At 35.2% G+C, this 19,891-nt stretch overlaps 1 protein-coding gene across 5 annotated transcripts in view; it reads right to left on the bottom strand.

The window, feature by feature from the left end:
* Positions 1-4,077: 4,077 nt before the first annotated feature.
* The window catches only part of ATG2B (autophagy related 2B), a 48,688-nt gene continuing 32,874 nt past the window's right edge, over positions 4,078-19,891 (bottom strand). For 4 of the 5 annotated variants that reach the window (XM_040557769.1, XM_040557767.1, XM_040557766.1 and 1 more), the window contains 14 exons: positions 19,535-19,676; positions 18,466-18,668; positions 17,194-17,420; positions 16,415-16,523; positions 14,663-14,857; positions 14,004-14,105; positions 11,907-11,985; positions 10,857-11,061; positions 10,254-10,323; positions 9,205-9,287; positions 8,582-8,703; positions 8,210-8,364; positions 7,194-7,343; positions 4,078-6,735 (listed from right to left, as the gene is read on the bottom strand). In XM_040557769.1, coding sequence (XP_040413703.1) covers positions 6,505-6,735; positions 7,194-7,343; positions 8,210-8,364; positions 8,582-8,703; positions 9,205-9,287; positions 10,254-10,323; positions 10,857-11,061; positions 11,907-11,985; positions 14,004-14,105; positions 14,663-14,857; positions 16,415-16,523; positions 17,194-17,420; positions 18,466-18,668; positions 19,535-19,676 — 2,073 coding nt within the window. In that variant the 3' untranslated portion in view covers positions 4,078-6,504. The remainder of the gene's footprint in view (positions 6,736-7,193; positions 7,344-8,209; positions 8,365-8,581; positions 8,704-9,204; positions 9,288-10,253; positions 10,324-10,856; positions 11,062-11,906; positions 11,986-14,003; positions 14,106-14,662; positions 14,858-16,414; positions 16,524-17,193; positions 17,421-18,465; positions 18,669-19,534; positions 19,677-19,891) is intronic. The other variant, XM_040557768.1, reaches the window with a different exon arrangement.

Genomic DNA, 19,891 nt, shown 5'->3' with positions numbered 1-19,891 from the left:
TAGCATGGCACTGTCAAACTTCCTCAAGTTCACAGCTCTTTTCACTTAAAAACAGCCATAAACCTCCCTCAGACCGTATTGTGCAAACAGTAGGAAGCATTTTCAGCCTCTGCTGACAGAAGAGGTGAATGGAAAGAATTGAAAGAAGTGCTCTAAGATCAGTGGAGCTGATGGAATCACCAGCAAATATCCAATATCAAAGAACTGCCAAGTGCTAAGGCCTACAATGAAGTCAAAGCCCTCCTATTGAGATAGCTGAGACCTGCTGAGTATTTGTGCACATTTACCTTTGTGCCCATGAGCTACCATGGACCAGGTCCTCATTCTGCTGAGTTCTACAGTGAGGGACACGAGGCAGACCATATCCCCAAAACTTTTTTCCTGCCTGAAGGCACCTAATCTTGGCCCGTAAGAGCCAAATTTGAAACTCAAGCTCCTACTAAAGAATGAAATCTACACCAGGGGAAATAATTACATACATAAATGAATCAGTTATATGCAGCGTAATTCTGTTCGCTGTCTCAGAAACAACTAAGGAGCTTGAACTGTTCCCCTGCCTGTTGGGCAGCAAATACTTCATTGCTGCCCCTCAGCAGATTGTGTTCATCTGATCACTCAGTTTCAGAACAAAACAGCTCTGAAACCTGAATTTATCTGCCACAAAAAAGCAACTTTATGTAGCCTTTTGTAATGTATCATAATACTGTATGGTTTTAAACACTATTTGCTACAAATATGAATTGTCAGAAGAAAAAAAAATCACTTCATAACACATTTGAAAGTTTGTTTCTTAAAGAAAATCACTATCAGTAAAGTACAGTAATTAAAGCACACAGTAAGGCACGCTTCAGCCTGGCTCATCCTCAATTAGCAATGCAGTTCAAGGACAACAGCTAACGGTGGTCCTGATGTGTCATACTGGTGGCTTCCCATAAATTCTCAGCTGGTTGAAGCATCACAGGCTGTGGAGTCAGTCTCTTCTGCTCTTGGGGCTAACTTGGAGATGGCAGGAGACCGCCTTGGTATCAGGAATAGATCTCCTTTGACATTTTACTTGAGTTGCAATTCCAGTTGTACCATTCTGGATGGTCTCCTTACAGCACGTACAAGCAAAATGAAGCCTTGTATTCTGACAAGGTGGGTACAAGCTTTGCAGTCACAAACTTAAATTACAGCAGGCTTAAATTCAGAGAAGTACAAATACTTACTAGTAGTTTTCATATAATTGCTTTCTTACAAGTGACAGATAAGCCCCAAAAATCTTGGGAAGTACTGATTGCAAATCAGTTTGTAACTTCATCACTTTTGATCCACGAAAGAAATATTGGGTACAAATGAAAAAAAAAAAAATCCTTTCATTTTTCATACCTTCTCAGGACGATCAGTGACTAGTTCCAAGATATTCCCTATTTCTCCTCTACGGTCCATGCTTCTCCTCTGCAAAGCATTTGTTAAAATAGCTTTGATCACTTGTATGATAAAAGTTTAGAAAAGCAGAGAAGATTCTTGTCCACCCTGGTTGCAAACAACACCAAAATCCCTCTCTCCTCACCACCAGGTTATCTAGAACTTCCTTAAATTAAAACAAAATTAACAGCTTTTATACCAAAATAATACAACTGGAAGTTAAGTAACAAAAAGGGGGGAAGGAGCTGCATGGGGTAGAAGTCAGCTTTCTTCTTACTATCTGACCAAATAATTATTCAGGCATTAAATAGCGGGCTTGTGTTTTTATTGATTTTTTAGACTATAAAAATATGACAAAACACAGTAAGAATGCAGCACTGCCACCAATATTTAATACTATCCAACACTCAGCCTAAGACCTTTCAGATGCTTTTAACTAAGCACCTATGAAGCAGGCATCATACTGGGATCCTGAATGAATGATTTTGCATTTTCCACAGTGTTTGGAAGCTAATAAAGCTCTAAAATCTCTTCTGAATACAGGGATAAGGAATACAAACTGAATAAGGAAGCCTGGGAAAGAATATGTGAAGCCAGAGTTAAAGAGCATTTTGTTGATATAAAATAAGGGTGGATTAAAGCTGTATTAGCTAAGCCCATTTATTTCCCAGCTTTTCTCTTTGTCCTTGCTTTCTCTATGCAATTTTGAAGGTTCACGTTCTCTGGTTTGGTGTTGTGTTTTTGTTTGCTTGTTTGTTTTAAGTAGAGAACTTTGTTTCATAGGTAAAAAGCTTTGAAAGTTAACTTCTGATATTTGGGGAGAATGATTTCCGTATTATTTATATTCACAGGTAGAGAAAACCAACTCAAGGAACAAATTAAGGTATTTATTTATATATTGTTACAAAGTTGTGTGCTGTTTTTTTTTCCTCAATTTAACATATTTAACAGGACAACCTATTTGCATTCATGCCTTTCAGCACTTTAATAAGCTAAAATATACACATTTAGTGCCATATAAATTATGGTCTGAAAATAATTCTCAAACACCTATTGAGGAGACGAGCTTTAAGCAAAATAACTCAAGTTGAAGGTGTCAATTCCCTTCAACAGTGGTTTCTATTTAATGATGTTACATCCTTTACACTTTCAAATTATATACAAACAATACCACAAAGCTACTATAAATGCAAAAATGTAAAAAATGTACACAAACATATACACAAACCACTGTTTCTGTCTGAGCTAACTCACTATTAAGAAATCCAGTATAAACGCATGATTTGTATTTATGTACTTAATTTGTAGAGTTTATTTTTTATTTTTTAATTGTAAACAAGATTCAGCAGGTACAGCAACTTAAAACAGTTGTCAGAAGCTTAAATGACAAGGTCTGGACACTGAAAGAACTATGTGGAGTATGGATCCAAACTGACTTCAACACCCACATCTTTTCTGAAAGTGTTTCTATTGCTGTGAGATTTAGGGTACTTGAAAGTATGTAACTGTTCTAAACAAATTTTTGGATTTCACTGCTTTACAAAAACATATGTTCCAGTATTTAAAGTAAAATCAGCATCACATTTGCAGGTTCATGGATCATGTTCAGTAAAAACGTCTTGTTCATAGCCACTTAAGAGCTTTTTGGTTTACTAAGAAACCTTTCTTGCCAGCTCAAAAAACTGTAAATGAAAATGAGCAAAAGATGACCACACTTAACCACTTAGTGAGAGAATAAAAACATGCGCATCCATTAAACACATATGAACTCGCTGGTGACTGACCCAATGCTTATCAATATGCAAGTGAGCACAGGGTACATTGGATTGCTAAAAAGCGGTGGTATTTACAAACCGTCAATTGCTACCTGAAAGAAAATGGAAGCTGCCTTTGCATGAAAGTGATGATTCGTTGCTTTCAGTCATTGTTAAGATACTTATGAAGCAGGGTTTTTTGTCTGTTTCAAAGAACGGCTGTCTCTCATGTAGTTCTTGGGCATTCATCACCGTGCTATTTGAAGTGCCAGGATGCATAAGAAAATCCAGGTTGACAGTTCTGGGCCTGTTATCTGGAAAGAATCAGGCTAAGTAATAGTAGTAGCACAACAGTAGCGTTAGTTCAACGTTACCGAATTCACTTCTTTAACATGGTCTGTGCTTGTTTACACCCACTAAAACTATGAGAAGGAGTAGTATCTGTAGCAGTTGATTTCAGTAGAAACTTCAAGTGTAACAATTTTTTTTTTTTTGGAAGATCCCATGCTAACAAAACCACAGCAACCTATAGGCTTCCATTTCCAGGAAACATGTCCAGAGTCAAACTGTATTTTGTGTATTCAATGCCTTAGAAGTCTTACTGTATTGAGCAGAACTTTTGATGTATACCTTTTCATGGACAATACGTATCTTTTGATCTAAAGCACAAGCCTCTCCCCTACACAATACATTTTGAAATGTAAAGGTTAGTTTGGGGGAGTTTTGAGGTTTTTGGTTTCGTTTTTTAATATTTCCAACACCACAAGACGATGTTACAAATGAAAAACAATGCTGAATATACATCCAAAGATTAAGAAACTATTAAGAAACTGCTTGCAAAAATAAAAAGCTAGGGAAAAAAAAATTTCTCTGAATAGGCTCAATAAAATGCAAGAAGTAAATGCAAGAGTTTAAATGGTGAAAAGTAAAGTTTAATAATTTGTACAATCTGTATTGCCGACAGTGACAGACACTATAAAATGTTTTACCTTGACAGCATGCGCTCATATAAAAATATATTCTAACTGCATTGCTGTACAATCAGATGATGACAGACAGAATGGAAAATGAACACTGAAATGCCACTGCTCCTTTTCAGCAATGTCAAAAAGGAAAAAAAAATGTAGATTTATACTATTACAGTATACTCCAATTAACTGGATGAACCAAACCAGCAGAAGTGATGTAGTATGGTAACTGTAAATGAAGATGATTCATTGCTACTTACTTGCATTGACTCATCACCACTTCTTGAGAAGGCAGTCGGGTGCCAAACTGCAAACATGGAACTCATTCCTGTGCAAAATGCTCAGCTTTGAGCTCTTACTGAAGCAGTCAGCAAATAATTATTGAAGAAAAGTATGATCTACAGCAAGTATTTTTACATCAGAAAGTATTTCAAGTTGCTCAATGTGCAGGTATTTGTCCCCTCAGAAACATTCTCCTGCTTACAACAAGTCCTTTAACCAAAATACCCAGGTCTTCAAAGAAGATTCCAGTAAATGAAAGCCAACTTTGTAATACCACTTGCCACCCAATGCAAGAACTTGTTTGTAAATGGATTTTTGTTTTATTAAAAATAATAAAGCAAACTGTGGTAGTCTTTCCAGCAGAGGGGACATTTTTAAAATCATTTACCCTACAGACAGATTCTTTGGTGTCCAGGAACAGCTGGTATAATATCAAGATGAATAAGCAATAACTGTTTTCCTTTGTATGCTCCTATTTGTCCTGTAATACCCACCAGCAAAGTTTTTGCTAGCGGCAGGTTTTAAAAAAAGAGAAGGAGGCTATCTCCTGATTACCAGTAGAGATTCAACTCAGACCAAAAGCATCTGATGTCCCTCTTTCAGTAGACATTTGCCCATAGCATATATGTAGGAGAAGCACAGGACTAGTACAAACTAACGTTCCAGTTGGTCACCCAAAAATTTAAAATTCAAAACAAGTAGTTTTCTATTCAAAAAAGTCTTTACTTTTTATCCTCCAGTTTTTGCTAATATAAGGAATAAAGGTTTATTCTGGCATAGCTAGTGTCTAGCCTTTTAATTTTCTAGAAATGGTGCAATGTCAGTTGCTTAATAAAGCTCTAGGGAGACCCTGGTCCCCTATTAAACTGTAAATAATGTCAGTATCCACTTTGATTTTTGAAGATTTTTTTTTAAATCCTCTCACCTATCCCCAGTTCAAATTAAATGACACCAAATGCTCATTGACAAATAACTGATGACGCACAATTTAAATTAAAAATATCTTGTGAGAGCAGCAATTTTGCAATAATGTGATTTTTAAATAAAAGCAGATTGTTACAAGTTTGAACATAATTTTAACTATGAATTTATGATTTTTTATTATTTATTTTTTTTTAAACTTTGCTTAGGATCCCTCATTCTTAGAAAGACATTTTGGCTACAACTCAGAACACGACTGCTGTTTTTCTGAAGAACAGTTATTTTTAGCATTGTTGTTAGTGTAACAGAAGACAAAAGTGTTTTCACATATAACAAGTAGTTTAAGCAAATTTAAGACACTTTTCTTTCTGTAGAATCATCAAACGATGCTCTTGTCAATAATTTGTGTAAGCTTCTAAACCACATAAAGGATAATGCACATTACATTTTATTCACACTATAAAAAAAGCACAATATACAGGCCATATCCTTTAAAGTGCAACACAACAGAACATTTCTGCAACATTCAGTTTCTTCAAAGACCCACAAAAGTAGGTATTCAATATTTAGGAACAAATCCTGTTCATAGGCGTATCAACACTGAATCTAAACTCTGAATGGTTATCAAGATTGCTCTTTTAAGTGCCACGCTAAAAGCGATGCTTATGACCACTAAATGGTATCATCTTATATACTTCCATATCATATAGCCTTCATGTCTCGCAACCAAAATGAAAGCTTTTATCTTTCAGTCAGTGAAGAGCATCTACAGAGCCCTTTATTGAAGACAGTTCCTTGACTATGCTCAAAAACCATCTCTGAAGTATACTTCGTTTTGCCATACAGGCTACTGCTTCAGATGTTATATCTACCAAAAAAAAACATGGTAAACAGAATAGAGCAAGCATGTCTCTGAGTTGGCAGCGCATGCTTTGCTATGTTTGGCACTATCTACCAAATGTATTGGTAACACACAGCGTAAGCAAGTACCAATTTGCTTTTCACTTCATAAATATTTTTGGTTGGATGTTTTGCTATTAATAGGTGAAAACCTTGTTTGTTCCTGAGATGAGCATAACAAAACAATTGAGCTTCATCCAAGGCTGCCAATGGGAAAATCCTCTGCATTTCTAGCCTTACTACCTGGCTGCTGAGCCAGATTTTTTTTACTTTCAGTCTTCCCCAAGGCGCCATTTCTGAGACTCTTCTTGACGCACATCTGGCCTGATCTGGTTTCTCATTCCACCTAAAACATTTGAGGTTGCCTCTGTTGCAACAATGAAGGGTTTTACCACAGTTGGTGGAATTTGGCGGAGGACTCCTCCTACTGCTCCAGTTACTCCTCTGTTTTCATGCTCACGAGCAGCAGTCTCATAGATGGTTTGAGCTGTGTCTGTAATTCCCTTTAAGAAATTAATAGAAATTAGTTACAGTGAAAAAGACAAAGCAACCCCTCCTAATTTTAAGGGCAACTTAAAACTGCACAGCATTTATCACTTTTGTATTATAAATTGTAATACAGCTATACTTTGACAAATCTGATTTAATTCTTCTAATGAGACTTAAAATAACACTACTATGAGCTTACAGATGACAATATTTCATTTAACTTCTGGTTGCACCCTCACAACTGAAGAACTCTGAAGTCTTGTTCACGATTAACTGTATAACATCTTAATTTGTTTCTCTAAATTTTCCATGCAAGGTTTCTGTTGGTTTAAGACTACCGTTGAAGACAGTCTTGTTCAAAACTTAAAACCTGTTCATCAGCTGGTTAGCTTAAACTAACATCTGACATTTTATTTGCTTTGTCTTCAGATATTTCTTAAATTACGTTAAGGACGGTTACATTTGCACTCACCTCTTTTACTACACTGTATGCTTTGGCAACACCTTCCCGTAAGTCTACTGGCTGATGAGCCAAACGATGGCGAGGGAATCGTTTTATCTTTTTTGTTTCAATAAAGGTAGGCCCTGGTGATACCATGTCATATGCAGTTTCTGCAGCTGCCTGATGATCAGGAGCAAACGCAAGATAAACAAGAAGTCTTATTTTAGGATCAGATCCCATATTTAAACTACTTATAAGGTAACATCACTGAAATAACATTATTTTTAATGCTACAAACAATACTCAATTACATCAGGTTAAGGTTTTGCACAAGAACTTCTATATATTGTTATAGCTGCACCAACTACAGAAGTTCCATTATGAAACACTGAATGCTGTAGATTTTGGTATTCTCCCCAACCCAGTCCTCCAATTGATGTTACTTCAAAAGCATCCTCCAACCTGTAGAAAATGCTTGAGATAAAAACTTGAAACGTTTGAACAATAATGTTTTCTTACACACACACACAGAGATACTTAATTCCACGCATAAATAATATTTTTTGGTTATGCATGTTCATACTTTGGCACTTATACCACGTTTGCAAAATTAGGTGGTAAAAGTGTATTGTCATTAGGTATTTGATATTAAGGAACATAACATTGTTACCACTTTGAACCAAGACTAGGGTTACTGCCTACTATTCCCTGCTCATACCACTCCCCCCTTCAGTAACTAAGCACAGAAAACCTGACATTTTCAAAAAAATTTGAACACTTCCTATGTCTTTCATGTATTACAATGCAACACTTGCAGCCTGAGTGTTGGGCAATATTTTAACACAATAGATATTGCATCTGATGCTACCACTCTCACCTCAGACTGCCATAACCTTTGCCCAATCTCTGCTTTATTTGTACAGCATTCATTTACTCTTATTTTTACGCATACTCCCAAGCTTAAATATAGCATTAAGGCTTAACATAAAGCACTTGCTAGTGACACTTCTCATTTTCTGTCTAACTCCAGAAGCAATACACTATACCTGTATAGTCTGAACCATTCTGTTTGTCAGCTCCAGCGCTGCCATTGCAGTTGAAGTACCAAAAGATGCTGCTCCTCTTTGAAAGCCTCTTACAATACGGCCATCCTTCCGGTACTGTTCAATTGGTAACCACACCAAGTCTTTCAGACCTTGAACTGAAATGAAGACAAAACATCGCAGTTAGCAAGTTCTCTTTAAGTTCTCAGTTTGCCCGGAGAGGAAATAAAAACAAGAGTTAACAGTGTCTTTTTTTGTTTCTTCTTGTATTTTTTTTTTCTTTAGGAAAACAAACCACAACAAGAAGCAGAAAAACAAAACAACAGCAAAAAACAATGCCATTGTGTGCCTGAATAGAAACAAGAATTAGCTTACCTAACTGCACTAGCGAGTGCATAGGCCCTACTCCTCCCAAAATTCCTGGCAGCTGGTTTTTCTTTATATCATTAAGCCATTCACTGATTGCATAGGAGAACAATTTATCCACACCTAATAAGCTGAAGTAAGTAAAATCATTAGCATACTTTTGAAATACAAAGAATTCCTGATAAAAGAAAAATATTATTCATTGAAGTATGCAAATGCCATTTAAACAACAGGGAAAGTGATTTCAAGTGTCATGTGTTGTTTCACTTGGCCAAACCAAGAGTTTAATGTGTATAATCATATCCAGTTCAAGAGGAAGCAAATGTACAAATAAAGAGTTTAGCACCAAAAATAGCACATGTATTAGATAACGTCCTAAAAACAGATGTTCTTCTTGAACTACACCCATTTACAAATATTTATTGATAATAGTTTTTGTGAAATTCAAAAAAAATTATCATAAATTATATTAGGCCTACTCAAATGAAATACTCATTATAAATATTATTAGAAAGTGTCTCAGATTTTAGAAATGTGTCTTATCGGATATTTTGCTTTTTGATTGCTATATTCAGTTATTCACTGTAAACCAATCTGTAACACAGATGCTAGCTACAATTTGATTAACTTACCCATGTCTGTAACAAAGTCTCTTCAGCTTTAATTCTGAACAGTTTAATTGAGCAAGCCCAATAAGAATCCCAGCTAGTGTCCCCTGTAAGTGAAATGTTTTGTTATCATAAGAATTTACTCAGCATCACGATTTGTATGAGAGAGATAATTTCATCATCTTGACTCCTATTGGAGATATTTCTGTCTTAACTGATTCTCCCCCCATCACTAGTTACAATGCTATGAATTCCATGTTCGATTAACTTGCAAGTTTTTACATAACTTGCAAAAGATGGAATCTGGCTTAATCAGCTACTCTAAGGAAAATGAGTATATAATAAATGATGTAAACATAGCTCTGGCATTACTGTTTTCCAAGCGTTATAAAGATGCTATTTCATGTTACAATTTCTTTGGCGGTAATGCCAGTTCAAGAAGTTGTTGCTTCTATTTGTCTATGTTTTCTTACTGATTGGCCAAGACAGACTACAATTCTGGTTCTGCAAACAGGTTTGTTTTTTTGGTTTTTGTCTTGAAGTTTGCTCTGTAAACCCAATACGGTAACACATAAAACCAACCTGATTAACTAATAATTATTTTTAAAAGAACTGTGAGCAATTTTTTTTTTTAAATCTGTACGAGGTTCCAACGTTGCCAGTGAAGCCCATATGTTACTAGACCAGAAGGGATGGAAATCAGAAGAAAAAAAGGTAACATTATTCTGGCATTACTGAGATAGAAAATGAAATGCTCAATTCTAGCATCAGACAGTGGTATCATCCTTTGAGGGACACTACAGCTGTGCAGAAAGACTTCCAGCCTGTCGCTAAGCTGATAAACATGACTTTCAGGTTTCATTCTGCATTAGTCACACCCAGAAGATCTATCCCTCAATATTCAGATTACAGATGGAACAAGATTAAGTTTTATTGAAACTATAAGACAAAAGTGCTCTACAATTCGCAAAACCACATTAATAATGAGTAGAAAGCATAAAATAGAGTCCAACTCTTAGGAAAAGAGAACAAAACAAACATTTTGTTTTACAGCATCAACGCTATATACAAACCTGATCCATTGATACATGTTTGCCATGGTAATCAAGCCGTATTGGAACTTCTGATGTAAAACGAAATTCTCTAAGATACACAAAGGAAATTTTACAGTAAGAAACATAAATCAGAAATAAGATTATCCTTTCAAAAAGTAGCCCGTGGTTTCCCACCTTCCTGGAAAAGAGCGTCGCATCCTTTTCTTTAAACCACAAGTCCTCTAGATACCATGCTAGTGCTTAAGCACTTGAGAATAATCGGACAAAATACAACTGCAAATTTAGCTTTTCTTGGTTTATTAAAATCTAATCAAAGGTAGTATTTACAGGAAAGTTGACGATCCTGCTCTTTTTAATATCTTTGTATAACATATTGGTGCTGTACATGGCACAACTTTAATTAATTGTATTTTCTTGTGCACAGTATTGTACAAAAGTAAGTAATAAATTCATTAGTTGCCTTCCCATAATAGAAAAAAATACATTTGATCTCTATTATCAGTGAATAAAAAACAACAACTGCACTTTGTCCATAAGGTGTGATTAGTTTATCATCACCCTTTCTTAAATCAATGAGCAGAACAGTTGTGTGTCTCTGGAAATTTTGTAACAAAAGTTTACCTGAAAAATACTGGCTGATCACTGTATGACGTCGCTTCTTGTGAGAAATGATGATCATCTCCATTAACCACATCCATAGGATCAAAGGTACCATTTTCAGTTGTTTGCTTGTGTGATGAGAAAGAAATGACTGGACTTGGGTCCTTAAGGCTGCTGACATGCCTGGGCAAACTACATGTAACTTCAGCACCAGGAGACTTTTTAACTGTGATAATAAGAGATCACACAGATTAAACAGACTAATTTTTCCATAGTGATTACAAAAAGTCTGTACTTATGCCTTATTTATACCTTAACCTTAGTTAAGTGCAAATACTAATTTGTAGTAATTAGTAGCCAGACAATATTTAAATTCTTAAATATCATTAGAAATCATTACAAGAAGCTTAAGTTGAGATTTATGTATCAGCAAAAATAATTCATCCAATTTTAATAGCAACATTGCACAACACTTCATTACCTATGCATTTCAGTATGACCTCTCAACAGAAATAGGGAAAGGATAGCTGCTAATAAACTCACAAATATAGTTAATAGAGGAAATGTGCATTTCAATATATACTGTTTTTGAAGTGTCGCTTCAAAATACTGATTGAAGTATCGCTTTACATACGTACATTGCATTGCCTATTTATAAACTTGAGCTGTTTCTTCTCAATGGGTTACACAACTTCAAGCTATTAGACAGATATATTCCTTTATGCAAGGGGTACAAAATAATGCATTTGTTTTATCTAATGGGAACTCCTAATTATATATACATTCTCCAATTTTTCATAAGTTCTTATTTATTATGCTCCAATTTCAGTGAAACATGTTATACAGTGGAGCTCCCAGACATTCAGAAACTTTGTTGGTGTTTATGAAAACCAAAAATACCCCAAGTATCTTTTTTTAAAAAAAATAATAAAAAAAATAATTACTAATGCTGGGTTTTGGTCACTATCATAACTTCTTCTATACATGAGATTCACATGTACATTTATAGATATGCATACATACTAAAAGAGAAAGAAGAAACATTTTCATGTGAGATATTTTAAAGTGTACCTTCAGGATCTGGAGTAACTAAGAGTTCTACTTCTGTAGACAGGCTAGTGAAAAAGTCTTTCAAGAAAAACAAGGCATCCTAGTGTCAAAAATAAAATACAATCAGGTTAAAAAAAATAATAAAGGGGAAAGACAAATACCCATTTCTCTAAAAAATATAACCTACAATTCCAGGTCTTCTATCTCTATAGAGATATGAAACAAAACACATTTCCTTATTTTGATCCTTAAGCAGAAGCCACTTTGAAATCTAGGACATGAACTGCAAAGGCTCTCTTGGTCCTTGCCCCCTGCTACATATAATATGATTGCATAATTGTCCTGGTTTCAGGTAGGACAGAGTTAATTTTCCTCCTAGTAGCTGGCAGGGTGCTATGTTTTGGATTAGAATGAGAAGAGCGCTGATAACATGCTGATGTTTTAATTGTTGTAGAGCAGTGCTTACACCAAGCCAAGGACTTTTCAGCCTCTCTCTGTCCTGCTAGCGAGCAGGCTAGGGATGCAGCAGGAGCTGGGAGGGGACAGACCCAGGACAGCTGACCCAAACTGGCCAAAGGGGTATTCCATACCATCTGACGTCATGCTGAACAATATATAGGGGTGGCTAGCTGGGGTGGAGGGGGGGGCCGGCTGCTCGGGGATAGGCTGGGCATCGGTCAACGGGTGGTGAGCAATTGCATTGTGCATCACTTATTTCGTACACATTATTACTATTAATACCATTATTATTATTATTATTATTGTTATTATTTTCCCTGTCTTAATAAACTGTCTTTATCTCAGCTCACAGACTTCACTTTCCCGTTTCTCTCCCCCATCCCGGGGAGGGAGGGGGGAGGGTGAGCAAACGGCTGTGTGGTGTTTGGCTGCCAGCCGGGCTAAACCACAACAATAATATATCTAACTCTGTTTTAAAATTCCAGGGTTGTTTTCATCATCTCTACACGCATTTTGAAGCCTGTACCAGAATTCAAGCGTTTTAAAGGCTATAAACATTCCTCCGATTTCCAGTAAAAGGGTATTCAAGCCTAGCTATATTCATTTTATACTAATACCATCAATTGCAGACAAATAATTTCAGATCAGATCTCACTATTACTTCCTTAAAAGGCATTAATAACTCTATGGTTGCTAAATGTCTTGTTAATGTCTTCATATTTTAACATCTAATTTTCTTTTTTGAAAGATGCATCACGTTGCCTTATTCATCCTATGATTAAGGACATATAGACATTCTTTTCTTTCCTTTTTTTGTTTCTAACTGATCAGCAGACAGCTTAAGAAATAACAAGAATTTCTGACATAATTGCGCACAGCCTTGTGCTTCTGGGAAAGCTGTGGTTTATTTTGCAGAAGTTGTAAAGGTGAATTTGGTTATGGTACAAAACAGAAGAGTTACAAAGAAGGTACGTATTTCCTCACTAGATGGCAGTATTTCCGTACTATTTTTCTGTATGAAATTATTACAAACAATACAGAGTAGAATTCTTCTATGAGCAGAAGGAAAATCTGGTCTCCAATGTGCACTGAAGGCTCGCTAAAGAATGTAAAACAATTTCTCCTGTTTCTGTTCTTCATGCCTCTGCAGTTGATAAGGAAAGCAAACACTTCACAGTAGAGAGGCGAGTCCTCAAGTGTCGACTGCCCTTGACTAAAATGGTGTGAACAGCTTCTAGGTTAATCATTAATTTTTCTTCAGTTAAAAACAACTAAACTACCTCATTAGCAAACAAAGCAAGATTGTCCACATTTAAGCATATGCTTTTAAGAAGTCGACGTTTCAAGACACGTAGAGACCATCAGAAATCTCAGAAGATGAACTGGTAGTCTCAAGAAAAAAGCCAGTTACATAGATATTTTTAGTTTCTAAATGTAAAGTCTAGCCTCTATAATAGCTAGAAAACAAGGCAAGTTCCAACACAGACATAAACAGAGAAGCAGAGATCTAAAGTTATCTGTGATCATAAATGAAAATGTACCAAACTGAGAATTAATCCCATAAAAACAGGTGTGATGGTCACAAGTATTTGGAGGAAAGCACACCATCAAATATATATTTATAAATATATATATATATATTTCATTATCACAACCAACCTGGTCAATGTTGAGGCGAAGTGGCATTAGTGAAACGCGTAAACAACATTCCTGTGGGGATCTGCCAGACTCTGGACGGACATGCAATGCTTTAACTGTTAACTGAGGGACAGCAACAAGATAAGTAAGTAGTAACATTCACAATTATTAAATTTCAGAACACTAGCTAGGACAAATATTTACTGCAAAAGTTCTGTACTGATCTGATTTCACTTGCTAATTCTAAAGCTAGTATAGAATAAGTAGCTTGTTTTAATTTCATTTTTACACCAACAATATGAGAACTCTAAAAAAAATTAAATTCATAAATTACAGAAGCAGTAAGACTATAAAATTGTAAGAATACACACACAAGCAATGTTTGTTCAAAACCAAAATTTGAAAGCTGTTTAAGTAGTCCTACACATATACCTTCTAAAAATGACAGAACTTTAAGAAAATTAATATCTCACATACTAATATTCGAGTTGACTTTTTCATTAGTTTTCATATTCAAAGGAGGCAAGAAAATAACTACCAAAATAAGTTATACTACTTCATTGTTCCACGATCTCATGCTTCATGCCCCTTCTTCTGCAATATTAAGAACTGTATATAACTTCCACAATGATAGTCCAACCACTATAATTATAGTGAAATAAAATTTTCCATAAACTTACCATGTTTGAATGTGCTTTTCTGGGCATCTCCTTACTACAGTAGAGGTAAAGAAATTTATTCATCTGTGATGTAGCTAAGCGGTCTCTAATCTCCAGGTCTTGAACAATAAAAACCTGACGTGACACTGGCTGTTCCAACAGACTGGATTCACCTTCTGCACCACCTGGAGGGTATACCTCATGCTGGAATTTCACCTTTTAATACATGAAGAAAAACAACATAATCAGCTCCAGTGATAAAAAAAGTTTTAACAACAGAATAGTACTTGAAAAACAAACAAACAAACAAAAAAAACCAACCACACGAACTTTAAAGCTCAGTCCACTGTTTTAAATTTGCAGTAATAACAGGACTTCTGAAAACTATTCAGATTTTTCAATACCCTAGCATTAGAAATCTTTCAATTCCTATTTGTGCACATACTCATATTTTAGTATGTCGATTCAAACCACAACAAAGAGTCAATGGTGTTAAATGAAGTACAAGTTTTGCTTTTCATTTGAGCATGGACTCTGCTTTTTCCTCTCAATCCTGTAGCTGCATCTCCTTTCTTACAGATCATGCCTTGTCTTAACTCCCATAGCATACTTGTCTGCAAGTTGTCTGGGGTAGGCCAGAACAGTGGCTTTTACTGGCCAGATACCAAGATTTTAACACTGCACCCTGTACTCCAGATAAATGTGATAACATTGTAAGTGTTGACAAGAATAGTTGATCATAAATACTGTTAAGAAACTTCCCAATTTTGACAGTGTTTTCTTCTCCTTGGATTCTTGTTTAAATATAGTTATTATTATACCACCTTGCACAACATTAAGAAGTATGAAAAAACTTTATGCCTCAGTACTAACACCAAATACCTACTCGTTAAATACCTGCAAATTAAGAAACATTACAGTTCCACATATTAAATTTTCCACATGGAATATTAAACTCTTCCTGTTTACCTCTTTTTTATTGTAATGCCATGCTTTGCCAAAAAGAATAAGATTTGCCAAAAACATTTGATACTAATCATATCAAAGTGCTAATGTCATCACACAAATTTTAAACTCCAGAAGTACACACAGATTATAAAAGGCATTCAGTTTTACGTAGTGCATTTTTGTATTTATGAAAGTGTTTGAGAAAACTTTTGTTTGGGAAAACTTTATTTTAAAATAATATTCTGTTATTGATCCCTTTAACATAAGATTTGGTTAACTCCTTGCCAATATTCTTCATAGCACCTGAATCATGCACCTAGTTTCTACTAGTTTCTAACAGGCTTCAAAACAATAGCAGCATAATTATTCCTGAAGGGTGGTAAATAATGTTATATCATGATATTGTTGCTGTGTTTCCCATAAGTGGATGTTGTTTAATAACCAGCTGTCCAATGGGAAACCAAATGTCTCAACAGATCTACATCCCAATTATTTTGCTAAATGTTGAATTTCATAATAGGTCTATTAATTCAGAGTAGAACTGAAGACAGAAAAATAGAACAGCTGCTGTACAGCGTGGCGAAAACAAACTTTAAGAGTATTATAATAGGTATCCTCCATCTTTAGAAACAGGTTCGGTCAGCAACCAAGCACTACTCTGCTAGAACAACAAATATATTTTTTGTTAAACACATCTACCCCTTTCAATGTGATTGATTAGATGTAAATAGAATTGAGTACGCTTTCCTCCACTGGCATCTAATGGAAAGCTGATATTAAACCTATATAACATGCAAACATATTCACACACAGACAGTCGTTCACCTTGCTCAATTGTATTTCCATTAGGAAATCTGGGTTTCTTCCTCTTCCCCCACATGCTGTACTCCTTCCATGCCTTGTTGGTGTATGAGAAGGAGAACTATGGGGACTTCTGTGGAAATTAAAGAAAAAGAAAGTACACTTTCCTAGTCTAAATTTAAAGCCATCTCACTGTAAGTCCAACTCTAAGAATGTGCATGTTTCACTGTCTATTACTCACTAAGATTTTTTGGGTTACAAGACAAAAAGAGACTGGAAGTTGTGTTACTGTTTACCAAAACAAAATCCCTTCTTTTTATTGCTAAAGTAATGCATACTTAAAGTGCAAGGTGTATGCTTCCTACCAAATTCACCTTAATAAAACATTTCCTTAATTTTGGCCGTGACAATATTAATTCCTCTTTAGCTTATGTGACATCAGTAAAATCAGACTCCAGCCATCACAGTCTCTGAAACTCACCTTAAATACCAAACTGCTTAGGAAAATTTAACTTTTCAAATAATCCTTAAAAGCAAACCCATCCCTCCACCCTCAAAAAAGAAAAACAAAAAAGAATGACAACAAAACAAAACAAAACAAAAAAACAACAAAAAACAGCTTGCTCAGGTTAAGACATGGAAAAATACATCAAGCTAAACTGAATAACAACAGTCCTTATGTGGAGGAAGCAAAGGAGCAAGTGAGGAAAACTTGAGGTTAATCTCATTATACAATCTCAAATTAAAGGGAAATAAAGTATTTTAAAATGTCCTAATGTACAAAAACTACGTCAAACACTCACATGAAACTTTTAGCTGGAGATGTTGGTGGTGCAGTCCCAAAATCCCTTCCACCATAAAGATGCCAAATAAGAGAGATTTCCTTCACAACATAGCGTACCAGAGGAACGGGAAAATGAAGGGGAGCTTTGCTTGTATCTGTTTTTTTTATAGGTTGGCTGAAATGATTTTCCCTTATAATAATTGCATCATCAACCATTTTTTTAATTACTGGTTCTTCTTCTTTGTCCTAAAAAAGTACATGATATTGAGAAGGTGAAGTTCATGTTCTTTATTGACATGTCTAATTCTTTCCTTTAAAGAGAAAAAAAGACTACTCTGTACTGTTTTCTGAAGCTTACACAACACAGGCTTGGTTTAGGAATGATTCTTACAGAGTAACATAGATACACATAAGAATAAAGTAGAAGCTGAGAAGAAGTTTAAAATAATAACTCCTCATCCAAACTAAAAATCAAAATAAAACATTTTGAGGTGAAACAAACAAGCAAACATATACATATATATATATATACACACACACACACACACACCACATGCACATGGAAGACCTCAGACTACTCCGCTAGCTCAAACACAATGTGTCAAATACATCTTCTATTCAGGAATCCAAAACTACTTCTATTAAACAGAATACAACCAGAGGTGATATGAAGAACATGAACACAAGCTGCTTTCAAAGAGTTTGAGTAGTTTCCTAAATCTTTTAATGCAGTGGTCAGATAGTAGTGTGAAGTGACACACAAGCTTTTCTCTGAGGTTTGTAAGAACCTCATGCCCATTAAAGCACTGAAAGCTTAGACTACGACAAAAATGAATAAAATGTTAAAGACTTGCAAAGATATTAATTTGATGAGTATTGTAATTTTTTACAACCTTTTTTTAAACTATGCTGTTATTGTAAAGCCAAAATAGCAATAATAAATCATAAATAAAATGTAGAAAAACTACCAATATACTTTGACATAATATTCAGATCACAGAACGATTACGTATCGTTGATATTGAAAAATTATAAATATATTTGAAAATAGCTTCATTTATCCCCAACAGTGCATGAAGTCCTTGCACACAAAGATTTCTGTGATACTGTGTCCACTAATATATAAAATACTCACTTCTCAATGAGAAAGCCACCAACAAAAATCAACCAAAAAGCCCCCCCAAAAAACACTATGAAGACTAATTTCTCCAGGTCTTACATAAGCTTTCCTCTGACCCCGTTTACTTAAAAAAAAAAAAAAAATCCTTAAGTAATTCTTAAAACTTCTTACAGCAACAGCGACTTTGGGGGCGAAAAGAATGCAGAAGTCATCACTTTCTGCAGGAACATCTCCCACAGCTTCATTTATCAGGTGATGAGTGAATGAAGCATAAGTGGGGCTTGAATCTTGTGACGCATTTCCACTTTCATCTGGAAACAGGAAGAGATCTGAGCAAGATGGCTCCTGAGTTTGAGACCTGTCATCCAAAACACCTGGGAGGTGAAGAAAAGTAGAAAAAACATGTTTCAATGGAAAAAACTTTATAAAATATGAAAATATGAACAAAGTAACTTAACACTTAAAACTTGTTCCATCATGAAGAGAAATTGCTTATATCTCAAATCAATTCCTACTATAAATACAATTTTCAAAAATTAACCTACTATACAATCAAAACAATTACAATTTAATCATATCTAGTTACTAGTAGAGATGTACCAACAAAATAAAGAAAAAACACAGGTCTTACTATCTATAACTTTCAGTATCACACTGATTGCTCACATTTCACCATCAAAACAAGGACATTGTGGAAATAAATATTATCACTATTTGCAATACAAAATCCTTAGTCAATTTAAACCTGGATTTAGAGCTGCCCAGAACGTAGAAGTTATAATCTTTCAATTAAATCAATGATCTTGTTCTATCTGTTAATTAAAAGAATGCCTCATAGCTTCAAATTTTTTCTGTGTCTCGGAACTGTACCATCCTCCTGAACTACCTTTGTATACAAAATGGAGGTCTTTGATTCCTCCATATCACAGTATGCCATATGAACTTACACCTGTGCTAACATACTTTTTAGAAAATTTGAGGTCTTTCATAGAGTCCCACAAAGCCAGATTCCTTCCTTGCTGTCTTCACTATCTCACTAATATGTAAATGTCCAGAATATTAAATTACTTTTGCATTACTGTTACTAATAGTGAGAATCTAGTACTCAACAGACGACTTCAGACATTAAAGGCACACTCCCATTATTGCTGCAGCATCTCAATACACACAAAATTTTCAATCCCACTTTCCACTCAAAAGTTGCTCTTTATGTGTTACTATGCCTCCAGAGGATTCTTACCATTAGACTCTGGCTTCATGGCAGATGCAGTCTGATGAGTCTCGATTTCCTCCATAGCATCACTCATCAAATCCCGTAAAATCTGTTGCTCTGATTCAGCAAGGGCTGGTCCATGTGAAGAGGGTTGGCTAAAACTCTCTACCTATAGGAGATGAACTATACAGTCATACCTTAAAAAGTAACTGCAACATCACACTAAACAAGATTTTGCTATACGTCTTGAAATATGGCTGTTAAACTAAGATAACCGACCACAAATGCATCAAGTAAGCTGAAACTATCAGCTAGACAATTCATAAAATAGATTAGAAAATTATGATTCAGGATATTTCACAGAATCACGGAATCATTTAGGTT

This window comes from Cygnus olor, chromosome 5 (assembly GCF_009769625.2).
Source record: "Cygnus olor isolate bCygOlo1 chromosome 5, bCygOlo1.pri.v2, whole genome shotgun sequence".
Lineage (NCBI taxonomy): Eukaryota > Metazoa > Chordata > Aves > Anseriformes > Anatidae > Cygnus > Cygnus olor.
Note: the sequence above shows the minus strand (reverse complement) of the source record. Positions and strands in the feature narration are given on the sequence as shown.